We start from the raw sequence: 17,777 nt of genomic DNA, 5'->3' as shown, positions 1-17,777 counted from the left end.
CTTGACACAGAGCGCCGATTTTTCCCAGCCCTCCTATTTTCCACAGCTCGTGACGTAGTAGCGATATTTCCCAGCGCCCGTGAAGGCGTCGCGTTGCGTTCACTGTCAAGCAGCATGTAAAGATGGCGGAGCTGCAGATGCTGCTGGAGGAGGAAATTCCTGCGGGACGGAGAGCTCTACTGGACAGCTTCTCCAACCTGGAGAGAGTGGCCGAGTACTGCGAGAGCAACTATGTGCAGGTACCCCCCAGCGCGGGAATACCCCCGGTTATAGGGGCAATTAAAACAGAGGGAGTTGTGGAGGCAGTAATGTGAGCCGGGAGTGGGCGGTGCGGAGGAGCAGTGATGGAACGACTGTACCAGCCTCCGTTATCTTCACCCTAGCTTTTACATTTAACGCATGAATATCACGATAAAGACTTTATGAAGAGTGAAGCTGATTCTGACTAAACTGCCAGACGCTTAAAGTGAATTCGGCATTTTCATTTTCACCGAAAGACGTGTTTCAGTGTGAAAAATTAACTTTTTTTAAAGTGATTTGGGGGCTTTTGAGCTGTCGTTAATGTGCATGAAAAGTAGTTTTTTTCTCGTAATTTAAAGCAGCTGGTTTATCGTTTCCTCGCCAGATTAAAAGTGGACTGTTTGAGATGCATTTGAAGTCACCGTGGTGTGTTTGTTGGTGGTGAGTGAGTGTGCTTTGGGTGATCTCTGGATATTACACACTTTACAATGTATTATATTCAACTACTATTTAAAGCCCTGAGTTAATCAGCCAATCACGTGGCAGCAATTAAATGTATTCAGTCAGATTATCATTCAGTGTGCAGTAATGTTGATTATTAATGTGAGTATAATGTAATGAATACAAACACTTTTTCATCCATAGAACAGTGCTCTTTCTCTTGCCCCTAAATCAAGGCACTGTACACTGTTCTGTTGTTTTTTGTGATGAAACGACTGAGGCTGTCATTCATTCAAGCTGATATCATACATCGCTGGAGTATTACACACTGTGATGTTGTGATACATTTGTCATGTACAGAAGATGTGCTGGGAGCAGAAAGGACAGACTGTTTGGAGAGGACAGAAGGACAACAGGGACTGAAAGAAAGAGTGCAGAGGAAGCCAAAGGCCTCACAATCCAGCTTTTATCAGCGCATGTTACTTTAAATCCTAAACATTAGTCTTATTGCACCCTTCTAAATGATGTCCTGATGCTTGTCGTGAGCTGTATGACCAGTAAAAGAAGAATCTGACACGCCTCCTCCTCCACGCTGAAACCTTTTTACCAGAAATATGTCAGCAGAAATCCAGCAGATGCCACCAGTCATTGTTTCAGTCTGGGTGGATGGAAACGGTGTTTCTTCTCTTACGACACAGTTATAGAGGGGTGTGTGTCTTTGTGTGTGTATGTATTTATGCATTTGTGTGTGAATGTGCATACGCACACGTGCGCACTTGCAGATATGAATGGAAGAGTGTGTGAGTGTATGGGAGCGTGTATGCCGTGTACACATGCATGCAAGGTCACACATGTAACTGTGTAACTGTGTGTGTGTGTGTGTGTGTGTGTGTGTGTGTGTGTGTGTGAGAGAGAGAGAGAGAGAGAGAGAGTGTGTGGGCAGGCAATGCTGTTATGGACAACTGTTCCTCGTCACTGTGCTCCAAACACACACCTGTTCGCCACATTTCTGAGCCGTCAGAATTTGAACAGATGATGAACAAAGAAAAAGATTAAACAACAATTTATACTAAACACACACATACACACACACACACACACACACACACACACACACACACACACACCAGCAGCAGATTTCAGCAGCAGTCGTATGTCTTGATTGTTTTTGTTCTTCTCGATTCTGCTGTTCAGTCGTCAATTCTGAAATAATTCATCGTCATCAGCTGATGATGTGTTTATGAAAATGAGCGGAAACTTCCTGTCTTCTCACGTGTCAGAACAGTAACCGTCTTGTCTGTGGAGGTGAGCCATCCAGCTGTAAACCGGGGAGAACCACTGGAGCCGCGAGGCTCTCCATGTTTCTGCGTCCAGGTGGGACGAGTCTCCATCCGGTTCAGTCAGGCCGGCTTCACATTTTTCCCTCTTGTCCATGTGGCTTCATCAGTTCTTGCTTTTCACTCTGACTCGTTTGACTCAGACCAGAGAAGCGTCCTGCACGTCCCCCTGACCCGGTCCAGTTCCTCTGGGACGGGTTCAGGTCTGTCAGCAGGTTTGGTTGCACAGAAAAGCTTTGTCCTCGTGCTGAAATCGTATTTATTTATTTGTTGGGGAAGTTGGACTCATTCTGTGGAATATCGTCCAGCATCTTGTAAAAGCCTTGTTCTGCTGAGCGATGAAGACTTGAGGACTGAGTGTGTGTGTGTGTGTGTGTGTGTGTGGGTGTGTGTGTGTGTGTGTGTGTGTGTGTGTGTGTGTGTGTGTGTGTGTGTGTGTGTGTGTGTGTGTGTGTGTGAGACCTCTTTCTCAGCTGCCAGCAGATGATGTGAGTGTTACGTAATCTCTCGGAGCTGCTGCTCTGGTTTCTGAGCTGAATATTGTGGATTCAGAGCCGACCCAGGGCGCTTCCAGGCTCCGCGGTCAGACTGACTTCAAGAATAACAAAAAAAAAAAGCAAATACAAAAACTAGAGGATTTTATCATTCCACCAATAATCTGGTTCATCCAATCAGGAGCTGTTGGCCTCCTGGTCACACATATTAGAAATGTACAGAGAGTCGATTTTAAAAAATGAATGATAAATCTAATGACTGAGTCTTTCTCTTCACTTGGTGTGTTTACATGGAACTTTAATTCCTGTTTAAATCAGAATAAAGCCTAATTCTCCTCTGAAATGACCATGTAAACGCCTGAAAACTTTGTTCGCAATCAAGTGTAATTTGAATAACCTGGCCGGTTTATTCTCCTTTGGGAGCAGAATTATATGTAAATGGGGCGACTTTATTCCAGTCGTTCTCCTCGTGCTCCTTCTGTCACGAAGACGCAATATTCCAAGATGGCGGCCCGCGGTTCGACTCATACGAAGACCATTTATTTAATGAAATGAAAGAAAGAGCGGATGGATGGGAGCAGAACGATGAGAACGTTTCAAAGCTGTAGCATCACAGTTAATCGAGAAAGAAGGAAAACTCGCTGCCAACATGCTCTGGTTACTTCCGGGAGACATCATTATGTCACGGCCGCCCTGTTCAATCAGAAAGCTTCACAGCCCCCAGCGTTAAAGCGTTAAAGAGCATTTATTCCTTTGTTTTTCCCACGTAAACACCGAGATCAGGAATATAATCTGGAATAAACAAATTCCAAATTACAGACAGCATGTGACACACGCAGTGTCTAGATTTCTCTAAGTGTCCTTTAAGAAATCTTTCAGAATTGTGAATATTTTCTGGATCTTTTCGTCCTTTATGAATCACTGGAAACTGATCTCACGTTTAAAAGTTACATTCTGAAAACAATATCCGTTTCCACGGAAACAGCCGAAACACTGATAACCATGTAGTTTTCATGCTGTTGCTTGTTGCTTTTAGTTGTTTTTGTCATGAAATCACACACACACACACACACACACGCACACTGCAGAGAACAATACACTACAGACATTAACAATGGAGAACAAGGACACTCGTATGAACAGAACACCAAGCTGGATTGTTATTACAGTGACTGTCCACTTTAAAACGAACAAGTCCAGGAGAATCTGGACTGGAACCAGGACCAGGAGGATCTGGACTGGAACCAGGACCAGGAGGATCTGGACTGGGATTCATGACACTCAGGAAGTAAACATTGTTCTGATCGTCCCTCTACTGAGCGTGTTCAGAGGAACTGTTTTCTCTTCGTCCGTGAATCAGGACCAGGACCAGAGTTTAAAGATGCATTAAGGAGTTTGCACGTTTTATGTGAAACAGCGCCCCCTGCAGGCCTTGGGCGTAATGCAGCTTAGTGAAAAACTCGTGCCTGTGGTTCGCGTGCACAGAAGAGGGGAACTCCTTCCTCGCTCGTTTAGTAGCGCTCAAGTAAAATGTAAGTTTCTTTTCCCTGGTGGAGTCTGTGTGGAGCTGTGGCAGTGCTGGAAGTCAGTCTTTTCTTACTTTCTGGAAGCTCCTGCTCAGTTGTTGCTCACTAAGCATCTGGCGGAGTAATGGCGGACAAAACGAAACCTAACCAGCCGGAGCGTGCATTACGTCATTCCTTTCAAATTCTCCCCAAAAAATGCCGGTGCTGGACCGGCACTGTGACTTTCAAGTGACAATTTAGCGCTGTTAGAGGTACTTGTAATGAATATGTCAGGGCACATTGTACACATCATTAAAAATGTGTAACATATTTATGGTGGAAAATAAGTATTTTTAAGGTTGTAAAACTCCTTATTGCACCTTTAAAAAAAAAAAGTCTCATTTTCCTTGATTTCCCAGGAGTTGTAGTGTTTTCAACAAGATGCTTGTTTTAGCAGCTTTGATCGCCGTTGTGTAAACGGACCCCCGACAGTTCCGCCCGTCGAATTTCTTTTATCCAGCCAAATCGGCCTCAGATGTTTCCTCCAAATCCAAGACAACAAACCATCCAGCGGATGTGACGTTGGTTTCCCAAGATCCACAGCGCCAAATACACGAACAATGTATGTGACAAAATTCCGAGCTCCTTCGCTTCACCGAGCGTTCAGAGTCCCTGAACAAACTGTTACACAGAAGAAGAGAAAAGACGCCTTAAAGTGTCAGGATTCAATTTCACCTCAGAAAAAGAGTCACCAACAAGAAGAAGAAGAAAAAAAAAACGCTTTCAGCTTCTTCTTCAATTCTTGTCCACATTATGGGATGAATTCAATGGTTGCTAGGCAACCACTGCACAATTTCGCTATATCGCTGTGAGGCTGGAATTGCACCAGAGTGATTTGTTTGGCTTCAACCAGCAGAGAGCCGCCAGAGGACCCGTCGTCCCAGCGCTGAGAAGACCCAGTGGACGCCGCTCCAGTCTCACTCCTGCCTCACTTTCAACGATTCATCTGGATGAATCCACCGTTTTGGACCAGTCACACACAAAGAGCTGACTGGCGATCGAGTCGTATATTGACCACCTGTGATTTGTTTCAGTGCTTGGTGAGGCAAACGCTGGTTTCATTTAAATGACAAAGGCTTTGTGACTCACTGAATTCATGCATAGATTACGTTTTCAAACACCACCGTAGAGCGCACCACACAATACGATCAGAACAGACAGATCATGTTCTGCTGTCTTCAGGTGTGTGTTGGTCTCTCAGTGGGTGAAGGTTTGAAGTGTCCTGCAGTCTCGTCTGCTCTGCCGGGCTGGGACTTAGAGGATCTTCATCAACTGAAAACTCGATCAGAATCATGAGAAATGAGAAAGAGACAGCATGGCTAGGTCGGTTGAGTAGTCATCTCACAATGTTGTTGGTCCGATTCACCATCTGCCCTGTCCACATGTCAGAGTGTCCTTGAGCAAGACACAGAACACTAAATGTCGGTTTATGGATTGAGCGCCTGGCATGACAGATGCCTCCATTGGGAAAGTTCCTTCATTTGAATGGAAAAAAACACATTTAAATAAACACAGTGGGAACTTCCCAATAGAAAAGTATCTTTGAATTTCAACTTTTTTGTTGCCCACAGGCCTTATGTTTGACACCCCTGGTGTAGTTAAAGTGAAATATAAAGGGTTGTGGTCTTACTCCTGAAACAGACGTGTTTCATATGAGTTGAACCAACGTCTTCTAGATACTCTCGACTTTGTAATCCTCTCCTCATCTCTGGTGGTTTGTGTGTGCCGTTGTGTTTGTTGAGTCATTTTTCAGCAGATTCTTGTGAGACTGACTCATTTGGTTAAAAAATGTGTCGTTCTGAGTTCCTCCCTGCATGGAGGCTCCACAGTTCCAGTCACATCTGCGACTGAAGGAGTGAGAAGACAGAAGGAGTGAGAAGAAAAGTTTGATCAGACAGACCGCCAGTCTGTTCCAGTGGGAGTCCGGGAAATCTTTCTCTCCTGCTCAGACTGAGGCTTCGATCCGCCGGAGCTTCTGAGGCTGCAGCGTCCGATCAGTCTGTGGTCATTTCACAAAATCCAAGAACTTGTTTATTGATGCACGTGAGGAAAAAGGATGTGATCATCAAGGCCCTTTTTACGCCAACATTTCAGGTGAAAACGGTGTTTTCATTCCTGATCTAATCTCTCTTCAGGACCATAAAATGTAGTGGGGGAAAAAAAATCTGAGCTGTAGAAACTCAACCAATCCAGTTTTATTGGTGTCTGATATTGAATTGGGGTCAGTGGAACCAAAGCCTCTTTGGGGCCAGCCCCTGGTGGATGCTGGGATATTGCAAGTTGTTGACACTTCTGGGTAGCTTTCATTCCTGGAGCCAGATGCTACGTCCATCCAACTCGGTGTCTCAGAACGACTAGTCCTGGTCAAAAAGTTTAACTTTCAAAGACTCCGAGCACCGTTGTCGTGGAAACGGACACCCAAAACACAACAAAAGTTTTGTGTCTTCACTTTGGCATCATTGCCGTGTAAACAGGGCTCTGAGTTTTCAGTGAAGAAATGTCCCAAAACTTGACTCCACCAAACTGCTGCCAGTGAAATGAAATGTGCTCTTCTTGTTGTCCAATCTAACTCCCACACCTCCGCTGAACGCGGCAGCTCTGTAAACGGAGCCTCCGATCAGCGCTCCATTGGACACGGTTCAGCCTGAAATCGCTGCAGAACGAAGAACTTGGAACATCTGAATCTTTGGATTCTTGACCAGAGCGAGGAGGCACGTTGAGACGACGGAAGAGAACGACTGCATCCATTAATCCACGTTCATTATTCATTGATCCCGCGGTGGGATTGGGGTTTTGTTGCCCCCCTCATGCAGCGCTGTCCTGTTCTGTTGCTTGTGGGTCGCCCACAGCTGGTCCCGGTTAGCCGCTAGCGGAGGTAGTCATCATGTAACTCGACCCCCTGCTGCTCATTGGAAACACATGCTATGACTGTAGGAGGTGGACCATCGCCCTCCGTGCGTGTGTGTGTGTGTGTGTGAGTGTGTGTGAGTGTTCTGGCCTGGAAACCATGGCGATTGGTTTTTCCAGTTGAAGGAGTCTCAGCCTCCGGTTGGAGCTCTGATGCCAGAACGGTTCTGCGGGGGCGGAACTGGCCGAGCGTTTAGAGAGACGGTCCCTAAACCTGAGCCTCCAGATCAAACTGCTGTGACAGTCTAGAGACAGATGCAATTGGAATGTTGATTATAAAAGGTTAGTTTTTATTTTCTCATCACCACATGCAGTTCACACCCATCGGCCATAACTTTATGACCACTGCCGGGTAGAGTCATCAACCAGGAACAGAGCCAGTGGACGAGTGGGTCCAGATCGGTGTCTGATCCACCCTCATACACCTCTTTTCTTTAACGTTGGCGTTATGCTGCCCCTCCACGCCTTGTTCCAGCCTCCCCAGCCTCGGTATTATGAGCAGGAGCTGCTGTGGTTGTGCAGACGCACTGCCACATGGTCTATCAGGGGAGAGTCAATTCCCCCTCAGTCAGAAGTAAAACTGTACTTCATGGATTTCCGCTGCAGTTTGCTCCATATTTCTGCTCTTTCTCCTGGGAGTCGCTGTCACTGTGCTCTTGCTTCACACCAGATGACTGCTTTGTAGTGCAGAACTTGCTGTTAACCGGTCCAGCTACATCCCACCTTCACCTGTGGTCATGAACGGTCTGGGTGGAGACCCCTGAGGGTCTTCTCTGGTCGCCTTGCTACAGGCACGTCCAGCTTGGAGGAGAGACTCAGGGTTCGTCCAGGACCTGCTGGAGGACCATAGAGGGGACAGAGACAAAATATAACTTAATTCAATTTCAACTCAAGTCTGTGAAATACTCTAAATCACAAATATCCAAACATGTCCTCATGACATTCTCACAAATCAAACTTATTGATAGCAGATTCTGGAGTCGGTGGAAATGTTTTACTTTAATTGTAAAGTTAAAGTAAATGTTTAAACACTGAAACAATGTTTTGAGGAAGAAACACTCCTATAGTAGTTCTTTTTTTTTGTGTAAAGTTTAAACCAATACAAGTCATGTCAGCTCACTTCTGTGAAATTACAGCATTGAAAATATCAGAATCACGACCGAACCAGGACCTGTTTCTCCAGCTCCAAGCAGCTCTAACCCAGGATGAAGCCGTCATCTCAGAAGTGAGACGGACACTTCGTTCAGAGGGCCAGCGAGTGATTTATTATCCTCTCGGATTCAATCGCCCCTCTCCTTAGTGGCCAAAGAACCACGCTGTGGCCGTTCGAGTTGTTCCCCATGTCCGTCACACCGATCCCCTCACACACACCCACAACGAGACAGAAAGAAATACTGACTGTCAATTCATACAGTTTGAAATTATTCCGTGCCTGAAAATGTTGTGCAGTCGTCTGTTTGCACACACACACACACACACACACACACACACACCAACACCAACAGTCTGCTTTTACCTTACAAGGACAAGTCTGTGTGTGTGTGTGTGTTCTCAGCCTTTGGTCAGGGGAACAAACACACGGTTCCCAGAGTTCCCGGCTGTGCCGCGGTGCTGGCTGCAGACCCTTCCTGCTGAGTTCTCTGTTCCTGAGCTGAGTCCCAGTTTGTCACCGTGGTCTGTGCCTTTGCCTCCATCTGTTACAGCACTGCTTGTTCTCCTCCTGGCTGAAGATGGGATTTTTTTTTTAGCGCTCCGCCTGTGTGTGTTGGCTTCAGTCGGTGAATTGGAGAACAATCAGATGAGTCCCTGTTTTTGTTATTCTTAGATAAGACTCTACTTTTCTTTCCTCAAATATTTGCAGATTACTGAGGCCCTGTTTGCACGTCGGCGATTTGAAGTGAAACACAACACTGTATTTTCTTTCTAGCTGTCCGTTCGCACTGCAGCGGAGCTCAGAGTCACAGAAAACACACCTTTATGAGAATGGCTCCCAAGGTGGAACATTTTGAAAACGTCCGGTAGGGCTGAACGATATATCGTTATCATATCGATATCGGGATATGAACATTCAGGACATTAGTTTCTCAAGATCGACGATATCAAGATTTCCCCTGCTTGCCCTGCATGTAAGCTTATCCGTGCACAGGTCAGGCCAGCCAACCACAAACCTCGTTTACTGGTTGACAGCTGATGGCAGCCAATGAGAAACATCAGAGGGAGACGCACACTCGCATGTGCTACACCCAGCGGAGAGTAAGCAAAACAACAACATGAGAGCTGAAGAGAGGGCGGCTGCAGAATCTGCACAAACGAATTTGGTGGTAGTGGCAGTGAGTTCTCATTTTTTTTTAAAAAACTGCATTTTTTTTACATTCTTTTGTATTATCAGGGTGCGAAATTCCCTATAAAATGGCGGCGGGGACCAATTGAGATCGAATCTCCGCTGGTTTAGGCGCCATATAAGTAGGTCCTTACCGCCTGTTGGCTTTTTTTATCATGAAATTGCGTCGCTTCTCTTTTAATGAATCAATCAGAACCAACACGCCTTGTAACTCTGGGGCTGTGTTCGAAACCGCATACTGTCTACTACATCCTTACATACTCATACTATCCATCCTGCATCCTGCTTACTCAGTCCATCAAACAGTATGCGAAGCGTTTACACTACAGCATACTACATAATAACCCACAATGCATTGCACTTCTTCCATGAGCAGAAATCGATCTGCTAAAGCTGATTTCACTTTAGCTCTAAACTCGTCAAATGTATAACTTCATCGAGATTTTTTTTAAAATTAGGCGACAAAGTGGTGGTTTAGAGCCCGAGTGTGTCGTTTATTTGTCCGAATATCAGCCGTTTATGATTTTGTTCGGACGAATTCGGCGAAATTCAAGCCAGCCACAGTGAGCAACGCACTTCCGGTTATTTTCACCAAAATAAATCACCCCTTTCCCTTTCTCATGCAAAACAACCTCAGTGATAAATCTGTGCTTTTACTTTGAAAACAAGAAGGCAACCTTTCAGCAATATATCTCGCTTAACTTCGCCGTTTGGACCGGTGTCCCGTTAACGGACCACTTATTATGCCAATTATGATGCTTTACCCAAGGAGAGTTTTTTTGGCTCTTCAACAAAGATCGGCTCGCCGTCTTCGGTACATCATGGTCGCTTTCAGCATGGACTTGTTCTCAGATGTAAGGGTTTTTTTTTGTTTTTTTTTTTTTTTTTGTTTTTTTTACTATTTTTAATCATTGTCAATCCAATCAAAAATCTCGTAACATAACATACCTACGAGCACAAACAATGGAGGGAAGATTAAATCTAGAACCATACTCAGCTTGCTAAATGTACATCATGAAGAAACGGTCATTGTGAACTGAATAAAGTTTATTCAAATGTCCGTCGCGTTGCATCTTGGGCAATTTCAGTATGAGTAGTGAACACACGATGTATACTCAACATTTCTGGCGAATGCAGTATGCATCCGGGAACTTCTCGCATACTCAAAATCGCATACTGCCAGTGTAAACACACTGCATACTCAATAAGTTAGTATGAGTAGTACGTAAGTATGCGGTTTCGAACACAGCCTACGATTCCATTTTTGCATTCTTCTTCTCTGTGCTTCACGCTGCACTATGCATCTAACAATCACAATGCGCCCTCTGCTGGATTGAAGGAGGTACTGCTTGATTCAGGCGCTGCTGTGAACTACAAACAACAAATACTTGAGAACACAATGACAGCAATGGGTGTAAACAGTAGTAACTGTAAATATGCAAATCTGCCGAAACAGTTATTGATTTACTGCGATACTACAGTTCTCCACCCCTGAATGAGGAAGTCACAGCTGCAGGCATGGGCGCAAATACAGAACATCAATGAACATCAGTGAGAGAGGTCCTCTAGGGTCTGATACATACAGAGACAAAACCTGGTCAGATTAAGAACTGAATAGAATCAGAATCTACACTAACATTCACAGCCATCAGCTGGATCTTAGCTAAATATTAAGTTTCAATTGGGAGCAACTACATTATATGAAATGTGATCTGTGCTGGTATGGATTCTAGGGTTAATGTGCCACCACCACCAAAGGAACTAGTCACAGCTGGGATGCTTCAATCAGCAATTAGCAACATGCATACCTGCACCAAAATAAATAAAAATCATTTTATAAATTTGCAACTTTGGGGTGGGCCATATAGCATAAGAAGACATACCATCCCAGACACAGAACAGCAAATAGATATAAACAGAACTAAACAAGCACAACAAAATACAACAGTTAATTAAAAAATTATTGTTGGATCCTGTTTTTGATCAGCATTTTACAAAATTGAAAATTAAGGACCTGTTAAAACTTGTGAGGACCTGTTAAAATTTTCTGAGGACCTGCTGAAAAAATTTAGAGGGCCTGTTAAAATTTTGACGAATTTCATGCCCTGTATGTTTTTATTTTTCTGAAAAATGCTTAACTTTCACTGAATCCATTGTAATATATCATATCGATATCAAGATATCTGGCATGGATATCGAGATAGGAAATTTTGCCCATATCGTTCAGCCCTAACGTCCGGGCTCGGTTGTCATGTAGACGAGGGAAAACGACGCTTTCTGGAAACTCTCAGCCTCAGTCCTGAGGTGATGGCAGAAACTGCAAGAATCGGCTTCAACCCGAGACGATTTGTTTAATGGAGCCTCAGAAGAAATGGACATAATGAAGAGTGTAGATTTACATGGTTTTCCGGAAACATTCTCACCTGAGCTGTTGTCAACGGCGCGCCTGAATAAACCGTTCGAAGTGACAGTAGCTTTGGAAACTCGTGCAGTCGACAGTCACTACCAGAGAGGCTTCAAGTAATTTTCCTTGTACGAAACGATTTTACATAAAAACAGCTCACAGAGGGAAGTCTTCATTAAAAAAAAAAAAGGAGGTCAGAGGAATCAGAGCGTGCACGTGATTTAGATCTGATATGATTCATGTACATGAATTAAGTTAGAAATAGGAAAAAAAAGTAAGTGTGTGTGTGTGTGTGTGTGTGTGTGTGTGTGTGTGTGTGTGTGTGTGTGTGTGTGTGTGTGTGTGTGTGTGTGTGTGTGTGTGTGTGTGTGTGTGTGTGTGTGTTGCTCTGCCCTCGCCTCAGGCCACAACAGGCAGTCCTCCAACTAGGTCAGTGCCAGCAGAACGTCAGATGGCCGCCGAGAACGGAGGAGAGATGAGGGCTGATGTGATAAAGATAGGAGCGAGTGGGATGGAGGGAATAATAGAAAACAACGTGGGCCGCTGTGGAGGTGGACGAATCAAAGGTGAGGAAGAGCAGAGAAGAAGACGGGAGGATGAAACCTGGAAACCTGGTTCTGGAGCTGCAGGAGTCCAAAGAGTCCCTCATTCAGCTCCTTCTTCAGAAACTTACATGAAATCATCATATCGTGTGTTTTTGACTCTTCATTTGGAGCCATGGAGCCGTTTTCCAGTCCTCCTGGGTCTTTTCTTCAGCCATGGACGATCCATTCAGATATTTATTGATTTATTGATACAGTAGTGTTCCAGCTGGACACTGAAAGAAAAGTTTGTGCTGCTGTGTTTTTTCAGCCCGTTCTATGTGTGTGTGTGTGTGTGTGTGTGTGTGTGTGTGTGTGTGTGTGTGTGTGTGTGTGTGTGTGTGTGTGTGTGTGTGTGTGTGTGTGTGTGTGTGTGTGTTTTCAGTCTTTCATTGGTCTTCTAAAGGACATAAATACAGAACCCTGAGTGCAGAGGTGGAGCGTGGGTCTCGGTACAGAGGGGGCGGAGCATTCTCGACGGGCCCTTATGATAGTAATTTTACCATTGAAACAATCCCTCATGCTACCATCAAACACACACTAATGCTCACTTTTAAAGCAAACCTATATGCCTAAGAAAGAAGAATAAAGTCACAAATCAGTTCACAAACTTGTTCTGAAGAACAAATACACACACACACACACACACACATACAAATGCAGCCTGACAGGTGTCAGTCTCAGAGCGTCCGCTGTCCATGGTGCTGAAAGCTCAGATTAAAAACTCACTGGCTAAATCTGTACCATCTTTGATACAGCTTAAATATAAAATGAACACAGCTGGTCTAAAATTACACAATCTATTCAGATAGATATAGACACAGCTCCTATCCCTTGGAATTCACGTATATTAGAAAAAAAAATAGACTCGGCGGTCTCTTATACTTGAGAGCAACACAAGGCACATTCAAACAGGCAAGTGTTCAAGACCACAGCATTCTGATAAAGATAATATTTCTGAAGGTTTCACTGACTCACCAGTGGCTCCGATGTTAGGTTTTGGGTAGTACCGCTAGCGGCTAGCATAGTGTTTAGCATACTGTTTAACTTCCCTCCAAAGAGTTCAGATCAAGTGCAAAAGAAAAACCTAGTTCATGCCTCACAGCCAGTCAGCGCTGGCTTACAGCTCTGATGCATTCGTGGACAGTCGTAATGTAAGAATTGGCAAATTGGAGCCCAAACTCATATGCGTATACCTTCTCGCACAAACTGCACATTTTATTATTTACGAGTAATTGTGAACACATCACATGAAACGGGGCCCGATGACCTTGTGGGCCCTGGGGCGACCGCCCCCTTGCCCCCACTCTGGCTCCGCTACAGCCTGAGTGCCAGTATGGACCAGCTCCGCTGGTCTTAATCTGCTGTGGCTCAAACTCCTCTGCTGGTTCCCTTCAACAACCTCAATAATCCTTTATTTACCATAATATGGCTCTTTAAAGTCATTGGATTGTGAGCACTTCAAATCAGTTCGTCCACAGAGAGAACATGCAAACTTCCCCAGAAAGCAGAAATAGAATCTGACCGCTCCTGTTATCATGAAACGCTGAAATTGGCGCAAGGGTGGAACGTTTCAATCCAACAGCATCTGCAGCCTGTAAATCCCACTGACTGTTATCCAGGAGGCGACCTGGACACACTGCCATGAGGCCGCAGCTCGATCTGTTCTGTTCTATTCTATTCTATTCTATTTATATTATAAATACTGAGAGGAAAGAGACTCACAAAATAATTTTATTTACATCGTTCCTTCTTTCATTTTTAATAATCATCACGGCGTCTTGGGAGGGTTTTAGTTTTCAGGATGGTGAATGTGGACTTCTGGGTCATCTGTGTGTGTGTGTGTGTGTGTGTGTGTGTGTGTGTGTGTGTGTGTGTGTGTGTGTGTGTGTGTGTGTGTGTGTGTGTGTGTGTGTGTGTGTGTGTTTTCTGTGATATATTTAACGTGTGTGTGGAGTAGAAACTCACATGGGTGTCAGTGTGTTTCTTGTCAACCTCGGGCATGAATGAGTTTGCACTGACCTACATTGTGCTTCAGCAGACCTGCTCGCGCGCGCACACACACGCACGCACGCACGCACGCATGCACGCACGCGCGCACACACACACACACACTGAGGGGTATTTCCATGTCTGTGAAGACCGCTGTGTTTCTGTCTGAGATGCAACTGAAAGGGTTAATTCTTAACGCACCTTTTAAACTGAACCCAACAATAACCTTCAGTGTTCTCATTTGAGAGAACACACAAACACACATACACACACACACACACACACACACACACACACACACCACTGGATTATGTAGATGTACATACATGTACACACATGAAACGCATCCGCTAGCACATGCAGCTACATGCATCCTGATGCACGCTGACACGTGCAGTCATGCAAGCACACACACACACACACACACACACACACACACACACACACACACACACACACACACACACACTCAGTGTGTCTCTCTTGTTAAATTGCTGAATGTGGCGCTGGGTCTGAATGCTGATTTCAGCTTTAGAAAAAACACCAAGCCAACATTTTTTTACACGAAAAGATTTAAAAAAAAATGCAGGAAATAATTTATCATGTCAGTGAAACAACACAACGGTTTCAGCTCCTCCCAGAAATGCTGTAATAACTTTCAATGTAAATAATTCAAATAATCCAGTTTGAAGCTCCGTTAACACCGCAGTTATTTTTTAAAACGCTAAACTCCTGTTGCATTTTGGGTTTGATTGTCTAACAGTAGAGTCATCTGACAGATGTCCCTCTGTCTTTCTCACTTCTTTACTTCCTCCCCCCCCCAGTCCACAGATAAGCACCAGGCCCTGGAGGAGACGAAGAGCTACACCACCCAGTCCCTGGCCAGTGTGGCCTACCTCATCAACACTCTGGCCAACAACGTGCTGCAGATGCTGGACATCCAGGCGTCGCAGCTCCGCCGCATGGAGAGCTCCGTCAACCACATCTCACAGGTCGGCTAACGCTGGGCCGCGGTGGTGCGTTCAGGGTCACCTCACAGGTCGGCTAACGCTGGGCCGCGGTGGTGCCTTCAGGGTCATCTAGCAGCGTGGTTACGTGGGAGATTCTCACCGCCAGGCTCTGTTCCTCCTGAGCAGGTTCTTTGCGAACGCCGGACGTGAGAAATGTAAAGCAGATTAAAATGGTTTCTGAAAGGTTAAAGTCTGAAGATCAGAGTGAGCACAGAGCTTGCATTGAGAGGAAGCTTATCAGTGAACTCGGTGATCATGGAGGCTCTTTAACACCGTTCTAACAGGACGAGCCGTCGGACTCAGCCTCTTCATCTGAATCTTCATTTCTCTGGGTTTGTGTCACTTTTGATTGAAGCACATCGAACTGGACGTGGACATTTAACCCATTTATATATTATACACTAGAAGTGCATCACAGCAGTGAAGTACAGAACATTTGTGGTATAATTCTTAGAAGTTATCATCACCACCAAGTTAGTTAAAGACTAACAATGAGAGCTGAAAATTACTGAATTTGAGTATGAAGAAGAAAAATTTACTGAGACAAATACAGTTCATACAATTGAACGTGACCTACAGTCTTTAAAATAGGCTACATCTCTGTCAAAGTAAAGAAAAGTGTTTCAGACATTGTTGTTTCCATGCTGAGTGGTGGCTACATGGTTAGCATTAGCTGGTCGCTGCATGGTTAGTATTAGCTAGTGGATACATGTTTAGCATTAGCTAGAGGCTATGTGTTTAGCATTAGCTAGAGGCTATGTGTTTAGCATTAGCTGGTGGATCCATAGGAAGCGTTAGCTGGTGGCGTTGAGCTTTAGTGTTGAGCCGAGACATAGAGTTGAATTTCTTGCTGATGTCTGCTTATGAACGCTTTCATGCTCACATCTGTTAGCTGCTAATGTTAGCTTAGCCTCTGTCCACGCTCATGATCCAGATAAAGTGAAAAGGAACTAAAACTGTTTCTTGCTGGAGAGTTGTAATTAGAGATTTGGTGTGATGAGTTCTAGAGCCGACCGTGCTCAAGTCTCTCTGAAACATGGACGGAGTGGAGCTGCTTCGATCTGACGGTAGACTCGCTCGTTGGCCTGTGCAGAGCAGGGTGTTGTTGCGGCTGCAGGCTGTAGGAACAGGTTTTCATCCATATTAAAGTGAATCTCCAGAAATATCTACAGCGTGAGAGGAGGGAGCTGTGAGAAATGCTTCACACTCCTGAGACGTTTTCAGCTTTTCTCTGGTGACAAAAACTCTTTCCAGGCTCTGGAAACTTCTCAGCATTTTATAGACGCAGGTCTCAGGTTTTTATTCTTAGACTTCAAACTGCTTTGTCTCTGGAGAGTGTCCCTCTGCTCTTCGTCCACATTTTCCCACCAGATGAATGAATCCTCCTCTTCCTCCTCTCAGACCGTCGACATCCATAAAGAGAAGGTGGCCAGGAGGGAGATCGGCATCCTGACCACCAACAAGAACACGTGTCGCTCTCATAAGATCATGGCTCCGCCCAACCCCGAGCGCCCGGTGCGCTACGTCAGGAAGCCCATCGACTACAGCGTGCTGGACGACATCGGGCACGGAGTCAAGGTGAGGAAGAGGCGGGCGGCGCCGAGCGTTCGGCGTCCGCGGAGCGAGGCTGTCGGTCCGCTCGTCCAGCAGATTCCACACGTTTCAGCCGGAAGTCTCGTCTCTGACCAGCAATCAGGAAACCTGGTGCAGTGAAGAACCCAGTCAGAGCCGCTCTGCTCTGCTTTCACATCCTCTGAATTCCCCTCTGGAGCGCTGAGGTTGTTCTCCGGTTCCAGTCTCTTCTCTACTTTCACTGAAATATTTCTTCACTCCTCATCTGCAAACTGAAGTCACAGACTTAGATTTACTTAAAAAAAAAAAAAAATCTGTTTTTTTAGAACAAACTTCCTTTAAAGCTGCTGTAGGCAGGATTTTGCTAGTCAATGCTAATTTTTCAGTGTTTTCTTTGGATTAAACATTAGCGTATCCATTGATAATCCTTTAGGAGTGTAGCATAATTGCACTACCGCGAGGGCGCAGCGTTTCCATCTGTCTCTGTTCTGAGCTGAAAAGGAATCTCCACAGCTCCAGGTATCTTTGACCAATCAGAAGAGCCCCTGAGGCTCTAACCGTGATTGGTCAAGGGGCGTTCGTCGCACGTTCTTGTAGGAGGGGCTTAACTTGCGTAAGGGCGTGATGTCAGAGAAAACAGGACAGGATTGGCTGTGCTGGGTTTCAAATCATCACCTTAGATGGGTCAAATCGCCATCTTGCTTTGGTAAACCTAAGCAAGATGGCGGAGATACCGAATCCTGCCTACAGCACCTTTAAATTTACAGTTTAAAAGTTTAAATTGGGATTTTTACTCAATTTAAGGCTACTCAACTGGCTTCATTCTAGAAAAAAGGTACAGGTGATCATTTGGACAATTTTTAATGGAATTAAAGTTAATAACATCAGAATTT

The 17,777-nt window shown here is 45.0% G+C and overlaps 1 protein-coding gene across 2 annotated transcripts in view; it reads left to right on the top strand.

Annotated features, from left to right (window-relative positions):
- Window positions 1–84: 84 nt before the first annotated feature.
- The window catches only part of LOC115403598 (abl interactor 2-like), a 26,127-nt gene continuing 8,434 nt past the window's right edge, over window positions 85–17,777 (top strand). For both annotated transcript variants that reach the window (XM_030112560.1, XM_030112559.1), the window contains exons 1-3: window positions 85–239; window positions 15,127–15,294; window positions 16,714–16,890. In XM_030112560.1, coding sequence (XP_029968420.1) covers window positions 123–239; window positions 15,127–15,294; window positions 16,714–16,890 — 462 coding nt within the window. In that variant the 5' untranslated portion in view covers window positions 85–122. The remainder of the gene's footprint in view (window positions 240–15,126; window positions 15,295–16,713; window positions 16,891–17,777) is intronic.

The sequence above is a fragment of the Salarias fasciatus genome, chromosome 16, assembly GCF_902148845.1.
Source record: "Salarias fasciatus chromosome 16, fSalaFa1.1, whole genome shotgun sequence".
Classification (NCBI taxonomy): Eukaryota; Metazoa; Chordata; class Actinopteri; order Blenniiformes; family Blenniidae; genus Salarias; species Salarias fasciatus.
Note: the sequence above shows the minus strand (reverse complement) of the source record. Positions and strands in the feature narration are given on the sequence as shown.